Here is a 14,426-nt window from a genome sequence, read left to right as displayed (position 1 = left end):
CAGACCATTCCACTCCTAGAGTTCTCAGAAATTTCCGATAGAGTAGTGTTTGTTCTTGAATAAAGTACATAGTTTTTAATATCCAACCTTCATCAATCAATATCAAAACAACGTTCCATCTTCCAATAGTCACCAAGGGTTCTTCTAAAATGTCTTTCTTCCTTAAGCAGTCTCTCAAAAATAGTTCATATTTCCAACTTAATTTCTCAAATTTTTCTGTCCAACCTTCAAGAGTAAACAATAGCCCATCTTTTCACATCTTTGACATTTATATATATCAAATAATATTAGAAATATCCAATATATCAATTATAATAATTAAAATCTTCACTTTACCTTGCTTATATCAAATAACATTATTAAAATTACACCTATAACTTATCCAAAATATATCTATTATAACAATTAAATTCTAATTAGCCATATAACAACATTACATCCATCTCTTAAATATAATATTTAATCCAAATTCCTAAATTTTACTATCTATCCTCCAAAGTTAAACAATATTCCATCTTCCTATTCCTTTATACCTGAAATATATCAAATAGTACCCCTAAAATTACACCTTTATATCCAAAATAAATCATTTACAAAAATTAATCATAATCATATATAATAGAATTAAACATTCTCCCTCCCCTTCTTCTGTCTTACACATTTTCCACCATCTATTCACCATTCAACTTAACATCTATTAATAAAGAGTTCCCAATCTTTAATACATTAGTATAGAAATCTCGTGCTTTACAAACTGTATTGAGAAAATACTTTCTTTCTTTATAATTCACTGTTAAACCAGCTGGAACCTCCCATCTAAAATATATCTGATGTTTCTTAAGCTCATCCACTAAAAAGGCAAATTCTTTTCTCTTTCTTAACATTTTAGGAGGAATTTCCTTCATCATTATTATATCTTGTCCTAATATTTGAAATTTATTTTTATAAAATGCTTGCAAAATTCCATACCTAATCTTCTTATTTATAAAATAAATAACCACATCTCTCGGTAAACACTTCTGCCTTGCCAACCAAGAATTAACACGATAATTTTTTTCAATATTAACTTCAAAATCTTCTTGTTCCACTCCCTCTATCTGAGCAAAGGCCTGAATAAAAATCTCTTTCAAATTTTTCTCTTTATATTCTCTTAAACTCCTTACCCTTATAGCATATTCCATTAATTTATATTGTAATATAACCCTTTCTTCATCTGCCTTATCTACCTTAACCTGAATATCATCTATTTTATTTTCTAAATTCAAATTAATTTGAACTTCTTCTATTTTCCTTTGCAAATCTAAATTAATTTGGTTAAGTTCATCCAGTCTTTCTTCTGTCTGAATACTAGATAACAATAATGGGGTAATTGTTTCCTTTAATTTTTTCATCTCCCTCCTCTGCTCTTCCACCATATCTTTAAAATCCAGTATTTCTTTCTCCATTTCATTAAATTTTTGATCTATTTCTGAAAGATAAGCCTCCATAAGCTCCTGTAAAAAATTCCTTAGACTGTCTTTAATATCTTCTTTCAATTTCCGTATCTAAAGTGAAGAAATTTCCAATATTTTAGAAGTGATTAAATCTCTTTTGCTTGAAGGCCATTTTAAAACTAAGTAATACCAAGAAGAAGAAAAAAAGAGAAAAAAAGAAAAAAAAAAGAAAAAAAATTCAATAAGCTTTTCTTCTTAAACACTGTAAGAAAAAGATAATAAAAAAAAGAGATTTTTTTTTTAAAAAAGATTTTTTTAAAAATATCTTGTTATATTCTTAAAGGTTCCACGCCAGCAATTATAATAAGCATTTCCTTAGCTTTCGCTTAGCTTAGCTTTCACTTTCAATACACAAAACGCCATCTTTCATCATCTCCACTCTTGAATACAAATACCTTCTCTGTCAGGGAGTTAAAATCATCTTACAATCAAATGCCAGCACTCCTGTTTTCAGCTCTGTCCGTGTTAGCAATCCTTCAGTAATCCATCAGTCACGGAGATGGACGCTGCGTTTTGTTCTGCCATTTGCAGAAGCGTTCTGGATTCTGGAGCTTTTTTCGAGCTATAGAAGGAGCGTTCCCAACAAACCACCAGAAATCTTCCTGGGGCTTTCCTTGGGGGCTCTATTTCAGCCCGAATGCTCACCTCCCCCTCTTTGCCCGAGAGTAGAGATTTACAAGCTGTTGACAGCAGATTAACGCTGTCTAAACAGCTCTACAGAATCACACAGAACTGGCGGTCTAAAATAGACCCCCATTAACGAAGCGGAGCCACCGGAAGCTTCTGAAAACCTATATTAACTTCTTTGTGGTATAGTGAAGGCATACCTTTCTTGAGCATTTAGTGAAATTCTGCTCAATGCATATTGTTGGTTTTCTGCTAGACTTGTTTTTTTGGGGGGTTCCTAGTTAAACTGACATTTGTTTCTGTATTCTTGAGAAAGTCATGGTCTAAAAATAGTCTATTTCGATATTGAATATGATATATATGTGGATTTTGAATAAGCAACTATTTTAAGTATGTTAGTTGAAAATCAGAATAGCATGGACAGAATATGGAATAGGAGTCACTATACTGAAAACAAACATGCTTACAGTGGAGTGCAAACTGAATATGAGCTATGTGTTGATGACCATGAAAATGTTCCAAAAAGAGTAGTAGTTCCTTTCTCTTCGATGTTGGTCCTATCTCACCTAGAACATTGCATACAGTTCTGGCTTCTGTATTTTAGGAAGGCCATTAATACTGGCATGTTCAGAGATCAAGATGATGAGGGGCTTTAAGTAAAAACTTACAAAGAATAGTAGAAAGCATTGGATATTTTTAGCCTGCAGGAGACAAGACTGAAACATTATAGAAGAGGTGGACTTTGTGAGTGTGATTTCAGAAAGCAGACGAGAAACACTAGGTTTGAATTGCAAAAAAAGAAATTTTTATTGAATGTCAGGAAAAAATGTAATGGAAAAACTATTAGGGAATAGGATAGTGGTGATTTCTCTTTCATTAGAGGTGTTTAAAAACTGGATGGTAGTTTGTCAGAAAGCCATAGTAATGACTTATTGCACTGGGAACGTAAGGCAGGATTTAATGATTTCCAAGTTGTCTTTCAATTTCTGATATAAAAGTGTGTTACTGCTTTTCAGGTGTTTTGGACATTTCTTATCAGCATTAACTGCAATGTAGAATTTAAAGTTATGATTAAAGAAAACTTCATTTAATTATTTAAATGTATGCTTGAAATAGTCTATTTAATCCTTTTAGTAAAAGAATACACATTGATTGTTTATTAGAAGGGGAATGAACTATAGTTAATTATAGGTGTTCGGAGGATATATTTGTCATGCTAGAAGTACCATCACTAAACAAGATTTTTAAATCATATTAAAACTATTTAGAAATTGTCTGAACAGCAAAAATAATAGTAATAAATTTCATCTCAAAAGCTGAACTCACCCAAAGAAGCTTTTTTTAAAAAGATAATTTGATGTTGAGGATGTAGTTTTAAGAGATAATTACTTAAAAGGAACACTTTCTGTGAATTGTTTCTAAAATTTTACATTGTGTTTTTGTTTCTGTTGTCAGATAGAATCCAGTTTGAGAAATTATACTTGTTTCCCTTCAAGATTTTTTTTTTTATGGAAGTCTTTTGTTGCCTCCCTGAAACTTAATATTTAAGCTTCTGATAAAAATGCTATCATCCTTAACACCACATTGTGCAGGACCCTCATCTTGCTGTACTCCCCTGAGATGTTTATTTTTTTTTCTTTACTCCCACTTCAGAATATATTAATTTTGGACATATTTTAGGTTTTTATTTTAGGGCTAGTTAACAGAATGTTGCTTATAAAGCAGATTTTTGGCTTATTTTCACTTTTCTCTATAGCTAATAGTTTCAATTAAAAAATTAGTCTTTGTGCTATATCTGAAACAAAAGAATTAAACCTACGTATTAAACTGCAATTATGAATGGCAATAAAATACACCCTCATCAATATAAATATTTATGAAAAGGGCTAGATATTGTTTAGCAACAAGAACTTTATTGTGAGTGTCCTATAGTAGTACATTAATAATGACAGCTTTTGCTGAAGTAGTTTTTCTTAGGTAGATTGGAAAGGTGAGTTGGAGATAGTAAGTAATGATAGTTCATAGATATAAAACTGATATTTGAGTATAACTTTTCTTTATTTCAACCATTGTATAAATAAGATAATATTTCTGTTGATTGCTACAAACTTTATTTTGATGGGCAAGATTGCATTCATGTAAAACTAACAAAATAAGTCCAACTAAATTAAGTGATATTTTCTGATAACCCTATGATGTCTTTATGTTCGTATAAGTACGGTAATATTTCTGTATGCTTCTCTTAATCCAATTGGATTCCAGAGTATTATAGAAATAATTTTAAAGATTTTGTTCTGACCTAGGCTCCCTTAAAAGGCAGGAAGCAGGAATTGGGTCCCAGCAAAACCTCTTTTGTTTACACTACTGTGAATTACTTTCATACACAGTCAGCAAGGCTTGTCCAAACAGTTTTTCAAAGGAATATTTATCAACACAACTTATCTCATTTGGCAAGCTGCCATGTAACTTGTTTCCAAACGCAGAGTAAAGCAAAACTTGGCACAGAGTCTCTTAGAGTCATGAATAGAACTTTCTACTCTTGAAATTATTGAACAAATTGTTTCCTGTAAAAGCCCCCTCCCCGTTCTCTCCTCTTTCATTTCCTATAAAAAGGTAAAGGTTTCCCTCGCACATACATGCTAGTTGTTCCTGACTCTAGGGGGCAATGCTCATCTCCATTTCAAAGCTGAAGAACCAGCGCTGTCCAAAGACGTCTCCGTGGTCATGTGGCCGGCATGACTCAACGCCAAAGGCGCACAGAACGCTGTTACCTTCCCACCAAAGGTGGTCCCTATTTTTTCTACTTGCATTTTTTACGTGCTTTCGAACTGCTAGGTTGGCAGAAGCTGGGACAAGTAACAGGAGCTCACCCTGTTACACAGCAGCACTAGGGATTAGAACTGCTAAACTGCCGACTTTTCGATCGACAAGTTCAGCATCTTAGCCCCTGACCCACTGCGTTCCTTTTGTTTCCTATGGGAGGGGCCAATTATCTCCACGGTGTGGCTTTACTCCCAAGTCGACCCTGCTTTCTGAGTTGTTCTTTTCTTCTGGCAGCTCTGCACATGCGCACACTGAGAATGGGCTCCAGCTGTTCCTCTGCCTTGCTGCTATCTATCTCCCTCTCTGCCTCCAACACAGAGCCCTCATCCAAGCTTTCCTCAGCCCCCAGGACTGGCCCATATTCCTCCTCAACCTCCTCACTGTCTGACTGCTGCCAGCTCTGCTGGCCTTCAGCGGGCCACAACAGATTTTTCTCCTGGAGATTGAAGAATAATAATTGAAGTCTTTTTTTTTCTTTTGTAATTAGATTTTAAACTTTAAAATAGGTCACTTACGTTTGAGGTATAACTTCCATTTACTTTCATGTTAAGATACAGTAAAGAACTAGCATGATATGTTTGACAAGGATCAGGGAGAACCATGAAACTTATTTGTTAATTTTGGACCAGTTATTTTCTCCAGCCTAACCTTTTTCACAAATTTGATGTTGTAACTGAATAAAGCATAAAATAAATAAGATCCTCATGTAAAAAGTGCCTTATCTTCTGGGAGGAAAGTTAGGACAAAAATCTAAGAAATACATAAATAAAAATAAGTATGGAATAGTTTGTTTATTTCTGGGGTTATTTAGCCAATGAAATCATGAGTCACATAGGTATCCAAACATTTTTTGTTGGCTATTAGTTTTTAAAAAATAGAGGTAGTCCTTGACTTAAGACCACAATTGGGACCAGAATTTTCATTGTTAAGCAAGATGTTGTTAAGTGAATCACATCTGATTTTACAACTTTATTTGCCAGGGCTGTTAAGCGAATCACTACTTGTTAAATGAATCATGCAGTCATTAGGCGAGTCAAGCTTCCCCCACTGTTTTTGCTTGTCAGAGGCTGCCTGGGAAGTTTGTAAATGGTAACCACATGATCCTGGAGATGCTACAACTGTTGCCAAGCATCCGAATTTTAGTTATGTGACCATAGGGATGCTGCGATGGTTTTAAGTGTGAGGACCACTTGTAAGTTAAATATTTCATCTAACAAATGTCTGTTTTTCTTAAAAGTGTGATTTTTAATTATCTAATTACCACTGGAAGATTTGGAGGTGGGGAAATCTCCCTATAAACCATGTACTTGAAAAAGGGAGTAGCTAGTAAATGCTTAGCTACACTATGTCATATTTTCTGGAGGTACACTTTTTAACTCCAAAGTCAGTTGTTGCATTACTAGCAATGAAACATAAAAAATTAAATAGATATTACAAAGGTGTTTTTGTGTGTGTGTGTGTTTTTGGAATCTTGGTTTAAAAATAGTATGATTTCTGAAGAATTGTATTTCCTCTAGCCCAGTAAATCAGTATTTTACCCAGAAAGCTTGGAGTTCTGGAACATCTGAGTTAGATTAACATCTGAGACATAGGGATTGTAACAAAATGGAATTAACAATTTTTTTTTCAAATTTGGGTTGTGAGATTTGAAATCAAATATTTTCCCCCATTTTTATTTGTGGGAGACCTCATAATTTTATTGTGAAAGTGACAGATGTCGAAAGCTTGTCTTTTAAAAATTAAAGTCTTTTTGTCTATAGTAGAAGTTTCTGCATTCTGGCGGCTCTCTGAAGGCTATATTTGCACTTCCCCCAAACACCATAATCAAGTTAAAGATAGTATCACTATTTGGAGCAATACAAAAGAAGAATTAACTCAGTGACTGCAGTAGTTGCAGATTCAAGGAATCTTAAGAAACAATTATAGAAACCCCTACATTGGGGTGGTATGGTTTATGAACAAACTTTAAAAACCTCATTATTTCTACATCCATATGCCTCTAGAAAAGTGGAGAACCATAGCAGGCATAACTACCCTATTAAGCAGGGGAGGTTGATTTCTAGGCAGTCCACAGATGAAGAACCTCTGAATTAAAGACAATTTCTAGCTATGAAGAGGCTGCGTATTACTAAAAATTTCAGCTTGAGTTCTCCTTAAACTGACAAAGCACTGAAGATGTTCAGTACTTTCAAGAACCACTGAAGTTACGAGGTTTTTTACACACAGCCTGTTTTCAACGGTTCCTAAAAACGTTGTTTGTCTTCAGTGCTTCATTAGCTTGAGGGAAGTCAGTGTGATCCACCTTTTTTAGTAATAGACAGTGTTTGTAAGTACAAGTTCCAACTTAAATAACCAATTTTGGGTTAAAAACAGGAAACAAATAATTCTTAACCTGGGAAATGCCTTTTTTCCTTGATATTTTAAGAGATTCAGAATTTTGATGTTTTAATACTTCAACTTGCAGTTCGAGGATGTCGCCCTGGAAAGATTGTGCAGATGACAGAAGCCGAAGTTCGGGGTTTGTGTATAAAATCACGAGAAATTTTTCTTAGCCAGCCCATTCTCTTGGAGTTAGAGGCACCACTGAAGATCTGTGGTATGTGCTGATTTCTTTCATTTTTTTAAAAAAACGTTTACATTGGATGACAAAACTTCTCAATGCTGATGATGGGTTTAAAGTTACCGTATTTTTCGGAGTATAAGAGACACCTTATTTTGGGGGGAGGGGAAAAAATCTGCTTGAGAGGCTGTGTTTGCAGCCTCCAAAAGCTCCATTTGCAAAGGAGCTTCTCTTTGCAAAAGGAGCCTCTCAAACGGACCTTTTGGAGGCTGTTTGAGAGGCTCTCTGTTTGGGAGGCAGCCTCCAAAAGCTCCAAAAGGGTGTAGCGCAGGCTACATTTGGTGTATAAGACCCACCCAAATTTTTACCCTCTTTTAGGGGAGAAAAAGTGTGCCTTATACTCTGAAAAATATGGTATATAAAGAATAAACACAGCAAAATATTCCAATCTGAATGGATGATTGGCTAAGTACCGTATATACTCGAGTATAAGCCGAGTTTTTCAGCACGTTTTTTGTGCTGAAAAACGTCCCCTCGGCTTATACTCGAGTATATACGGCTTATACTCGAGTTTTTTTTTTCTTCTTTTTTCACATTATACCGGATGGTGCAAACTTGGCGGGCTTTTGCATTAGCGCAGGGAAGCCCTGCCGGTGCAGTGAGAGGGCGGGGCGGGGGAGCCGCCAGCCTTCTCGGCTGAGGGAGGGAGGCTTTCCCTGACTGGTAGCTGCCTCATTTCCCTCCCTCGGCTTATACTCGAGTCCCCAGTTTACCCCAGTTTTTTGGGGTAAAATTGGGGACCTCGGCTTATACTCGGATCGGCTTATATTCGAGTATATACGGTAATCAGTTTTAAAATTAAATACAATCATTGGAATAGGAATTAAAGGGTAAACTAAGAACTAAAATGTGTAGCATTCTGTGCAGTTATTTTGTATCAATATGTTTGGGATCTTCTGAATACCCTTCTCTAAAGAAGCTTTTTGTCTTTTGATCTAAACATCAAGAATGGCAGATGGTTTTGAGACTTTGAAGGAGTAGCAGAATGTCATTATAATACCTCTCACAATAATCTTCATTTTCCTAAATTAATACTTAGTACAGAGAAATCTGTTATTTACATTCATCTTTTCAAGTGGTCAGAATGATTGTCACGTAGATTGACATGGTAAAAATAATAGAAAGTAGAAAATGCGTAATCATAAGTTGCTTTTAAAATGTATTGGGTTTACTGGGCTTGTATTTTTGTTAGGTGTAACCAAATGCTGATACAATAAAAGATTTACTATCTTGGTTGTATTATGTAATATTAATTTTAAAACGTCTGTTATGTATTTACTATATTAAAAAATGTAGAGTTTAGGAAACAAAACTTGGAAAAAAGCGGTCCCTTAAATATAATCAAATCTTTAAATCTCCATTCCTTTTTTAAAGAAAACAAAACAAAAAACTATTTATGAAAGTTAGGGAGGCCTCAGGACTTTTAAAAAGTATATTAAGGATTTTTTTAAAATAAACTTACAACATCAAGAGGATATTACCCCAATCAGCTGGGTGAGCTCTAACAGTAAAGGTTCATGTTCCAGAACTTGACTCACAAGGAAGCTGGAAAAAGGGGACAAATCTTATAGCCATTTTTCCTACTCATACACCTTTTGGAATCTCTACCTCAGTTCTGGGATAATTAGTGGAAATCAATGGTTTTATTTGAAAGGAAGAAATTATAAGAAAGTAAGCATACACACAGTGGGGAATAAACATTGAAATTAATGCCTTGATAACTTGCTTGTGGCTGCTTAGGATATAAAAGGAAACTGGGGTGAAATTGATTAAGATCATAGTGACCTGAGTGCTAATCAAGTTTGCAGAGCTGAGCTAACTTTCTGTTAGTACCTTTCAGGGAAGTGCAGCCTGTCTGGCAAACAAAAGCAGTTTAGAAAGCAAGAGCTTCTCCAAGCAATCTCTGTCCCCTGCAAGAGAGAAAATTCTGGGAATGGGGAAAATGGGGGAATCTTTTTTTAAAAAAAAAAATAGTTTAGGCACAGGACAGCCACCTTGAATTACTTATAAAGTAGTAAATAATCACCAGGAGTCCACTCTGACTCAAAGGCACAAATAAAAAAGGAAGGATGAAATTTATTTATTTATTTATTTATTTATTTATTACATTTATATCCCGCCCTTCTCCAAAGACTCAGGGCGGCTTACAGTGTATAAGGCAATAGTCTCATTCTATTTGTATATTTACAAAGTCAACTTATTGCCCCCCCAAAAATCTGGGTCCTCGTTTTACCTACCTTATAAAGGATGGAAGGCTGAGTCAACCTTGGGCCGGGCTTGAACCTGCAGTAATTGCAGGCTACTGTCTTCTAATAACAGGCTCCTTACAGCCTGAGCCATTCCGGCCCATTTTGTTTGCAGAATGAAGTTGTAATGCCAGTACAATGGCATCATAATCATTGCTGCTGAGGAAGATTGAAGGATTGATCCAATTTAGATGAAATCCTACTGTCCTTACTATTTACGGCCATCTGCTGGCCTCCCTATTTTTTCATCCTCTTATGAGAAACAAAAGGAGAAGAATTTGCTTTCATTTCCACATAACCATGTCCAAACTAAATTATGATTTTTAAATGGGTTAACTTAACCATCCAGGATGTGAACCATAGTGTGAAGCTGATGTGCTTCAACACATCGTAGTTCAACATACAGTATATTGTCCAAGTTCTGTTATAGTAGTAAATTGTAGTTGAGTAAAAAAACGAAATACTTTCAAAGCATATATATATAAATAAAAATATTATTTTATATTCTTGTATAAAGCTACCCATAAAAATATGGGCAGCTGTATATAAGAATATAAGATATCAAAGTTAGTATTTCCTTATGATGTAATTAAGAACAATTATAACAGGTCAAATGCTAAGTGAAGCCTGAAAATACCTTAGCAAAAGGACTGCCTATAATTGTTACCTGAAGAATATGATATGAATGTGGGAGACACATCAAATTCAAAATCAGTTATGGTTCGCTCATGTCCATAAATAGATTCTATTTATAATTTGCATGTGTGATAATATCACAGTTTTGATTACATAGATTTGATTATGTGCTGGTATTGCTAAGGGCAAATTGGCACATATCTTATGCATATGGTTGATGTTAACTGATTAGCAATTATAAACAACTGAACATTTAATACTCTTATGAAAGCTTCCAAAAAAGGGGCAAGGAAGGTGTTCTATTTTAATAATTTAGTAAACTTGTATGGTGCCCAGCTCTCAAGATTCTGAGAGGCTTGCAACAAATTATAATAAAACCAATAAGACATCAAATAAAGATAAAAGATGAGAAGTTCAGTTGAAGCAAGAAGTCTCGGTTTCCCTCACTAAAGGGCTTGGTAAAAAGCCAGGTCTTTACAGCTGTTCTAAACGGCAATGAAGTGAGGCCATCCAGATCTTGGGGGGAAGCCTCCTTCCATATCCAGTCTAATGAGCAAAACAATTTAGAAATTATTTGCAAGATAAAAATTCAGATAGGCAAAATCTTGAATCACCCTTGAAGCTTATTATATTAATTATTGGAGAACTTGAGAAGCAAGATTCTGTTTTTTATTTCCAGTTGTTTAGATAATTGTAAACTGATACAAGCCTCATGTTACTTGTAATACAACTTTTCTTAATTATTTTAGGTGACATTCATGGCCAGTATACGGATTTACTTCGATTATTTGAATATGGAGGATTTCCACCAGAAGCTAACTATCTTTTTCTGGGAGATTATGTGGACAGAGGCAAACAATCCTTGGAAACTATCTGCTTGTTACTTGCCTATAAAATAAAATACCCTGAGAATTTTTTTCTCTTGAGAGGAAATCATGAGTGTGCTAGTATAAACCGCATCTATGGATTCTATGATGAATGTAAGTAAAATTTTCTGTAAATGATTCTCTTTTATGAAATGATTGCAATATTTTGAAATGCTTGATGCATTTATGGTTCTTCAAGTTGTGATGCATCCTGTTGCAACAAGAAGTTACTGAAATAGTTGAACAATTCATGTCATATAAACATTAGTTATATTACAGTGTAAATATTCTTCCAATTTTATTAGGTAAACGGAGATTTAATATCAAACTCTGGAAGACATTTACAGACTGCTTTAATTGTCTGCCTATTGCAGCAATAGTAGATGAAAAGATTTTCTGCTGCCACGGAGGTAAGGAAAAACCCATTTTTATATTGATGAAATTATTTCTTTGTTGAAAGTTCAATAAAAATATACATGTTTGATTTCTTTTCAAACAAAATGTGAACTATATGATCACCATATCCCCTGGAATACCAATATTTTCCAAGAACCTGTCCAAGAATATGTGATAAATCAGAAATTCAGCTCCTTCAGGAGGAAACATAAAGCTTGTAAACAGAGTATGGCAGTTTAATTCATTTTCTCAGTCGTGAAGGAAAACAAAGGTTATAAATTTGAAGAACCAAATAGATATATTGAACTATAAGCTTGCACTCTTAATTTTTGCTGTATCATTTACTATTTGTTCTTTTATTATCCTTTAAGCCACTTCGCTTAAGAGGACTTAAGAGGCAAAAGGGTATGCATGTTGGCTTTGTTTCAGAGACCACCAGAGTGTATGTATGTCAGTTGAGATGAGCTAGAAATCCTAGGACAGCATAACTTTTGGTATGACCTGAAATTTAAATTATCCAATTCCATCTCAATAGCTATACTATTTTGATGATATTGCCAATTTTATTGAATACTTCTGTAATTCAAGGAGGAGGAGCATTTGCTACGCCAGATCAAGTCTGGTATACTGAGATAACGTATTTGTTCAACTTTTTGGCCCCTTGAAGAATACAGATAAAATGCCTAAAATCTTTCTTGAAGGGGTGCTAGACCTCAGCAGGGACACTATGAACCTCCAGAAAGAACCATCCACATTTCTAATGGGATGGTAAGCACATTTCTTTGAGCCATTCACAGTAGAATTCTGAATTTAAAGCACTTGGCTCAGAGGGAAATGAATCTGAAATGAATAGATCATAACCTAATATTTTAAATTAAAACAAATGTGTTCCAAATAAGCTTATCCTTAAAATAGCTTGATCAGAATTCCAGCTTCTGATACATAATAGAATAGAATAGAATTTTTTACTGCCCAAGTGTGATTGGACACACAAGGAATTTGTCTTGGTGCATATGCTCTCAGTGTACATAAAAGAAAAGATACGTTCATCAAGGTACAAGTTGCTTGATGTGAATTTGCCTCAGGGTAGGTGCCCAGCAAATGAGCTTTAACTACTACATTTTTTAACACTGGCCTTAACTGGGTAGGAAATTGTAGATAAAGTTCATATATGTGAACATGCAACTAATATGCTGTATAATAACTATTTCATAAAAGATGCAATCTTAAAAATTAACATTGTATTGATACGATTGGAACATTCTCTCTGAGTATGGGGCCAGCAGTCAGGAATGGGTTAACTCTGTCATCTGATCCAGGATTGAGTCTGTAAATTTGGAATATTTCACACAATATAAACTAGCTAAAAGAATAAAATCCTAGATTTTCAAAAAATTTATGAACACTTTTAAAAAAATCTAAATCTTTATCTGGGATTAAAATGATAATTAAAACACAGTTACAAAGAATGCATTTGTTTAACAATATTTTTGTTAAAGATAATTGGTTGGAGAAAAATCAGATTTCATACATACTGGGGGGTGGGGGCAGTTCCTAATGTCTTGCATTTAGTTCAGGAACTTAAAAGGTCCCAGTGAACAGTCATCCTGCAAGACCAACTGGAAATCTATGGACTGTTTTTTTCAAAAATATATTAATATACCAAATGGAGGGTTATTGGAACATCTATCATAATGAGATTACACCCAGCCTACAAAGTTCCGTTCAGCTTCTGGTGAAAAATAGCAATTTCTAGATATCTGAAACATCTGTTTTCTTTCTATGTCTACCCATAGGACACTCATACTAGCTTACAGTAATAACAAAAGAATAGGAAAGTATGATCATGATAATGCCAGCATAGTTTTATGAAGTGTTAATGAGATAACTTAGAAAATTGGTTCTGGGTTAAGTGGTACAACAGCAAGCACTTAGTTTAGTGTTCGTCCTACCACCTACACTTTCCTATCTAAAGTAAAAAAGCTTGCACATGTACTCATTTTGTTTTATGTTAAAGAATTGAATTTGGAATAAATGTATAGAAGACAGTATTTGTCAGTAAAATGAAAATATCAGATTAGTCTCTAGACTGAACTATTTTCTCAGTTCATTATCAGTGGATTCTATCTGATCTAGAACAGTATTTGTGTAGGCACAGAATTGTGTACAGTGGTCTTATTTCATGAGTGGAATGCAGAAATCAAATTCTTCATCTTGTACACCCTCCCTATCCTTCAGACTTATGCTACATAATTAAGAAATTCTCTAGGTCCATACATATTTGCTTTGCACTTGAAGAAGTCTATTAGCATAACATTAGATTTAGCTTTCTGTACAAAACTTTGGTCTGACCATTAATATGGCTTACTTGTGGTTGTTTTGCTTCTTTTCACTCAAATGTGAAAAAGATAATTACTGTATTTCAAGTCTTGTTAATTTGTCATAAGAGTCTAGTAGATGCACTAAAGCATACATATTACTTTTATAAATCTTAGAGTTTGAATTGACAGGCTTGATTTCTAAAAAAATCAGGTAATCCTTTTAAAGCTTTTCAGAAGCAACCCTCATTGAGTTTGATTTGGGTGTAGTTTGTTAATTCCTTGTACAAATTCTTCCTATATCATAGTATGTCCAATGAATATTTTATCTACTAATTTCTTATTCTAGTAAATTTTGTTGTTCTATAAATCCATGTATGTAGTGTGTTAGTTGGGACTAT

At 34.3% G+C, this 14,426-nt stretch overlaps 1 protein-coding gene across 1 annotated transcript in view; it reads left to right on the top strand.

Annotated features, from left to right (window-relative positions):
• Positions 1–14,426, top strand: part of PPP1CB (protein phosphatase 1 catalytic subunit beta) — a 29,270-nt gene that overhangs the window by 6,638 nt on the left and 8,206 nt on the right. The window contains exons 2-4 of the mRNA XM_058162407.1: positions 7,408–7,539; positions 11,195–11,425; positions 11,617–11,721. Coding sequence (XP_058018390.1) covers positions 7,408–7,539; positions 11,195–11,425; positions 11,617–11,721 — 468 coding nt within the window. The remainder of the gene's footprint in view (positions 1–7,407; positions 7,540–11,194; positions 11,426–11,616; positions 11,722–14,426) is intronic.

The sequence above is a fragment of the Ahaetulla prasina genome, chromosome 1 (genome assembly GCF_028640845.1).
Source record: "Ahaetulla prasina isolate Xishuangbanna chromosome 1, ASM2864084v1, whole genome shotgun sequence".
NCBI classification, from domain to species: Eukaryota; Metazoa; Chordata; class Lepidosauria; order Squamata; family Colubridae; genus Ahaetulla; species Ahaetulla prasina.
The sequence above is the reverse complement of the archived record's forward strand: the minus strand, read 5'-3'. Positions and strand labels throughout refer to the sequence as shown.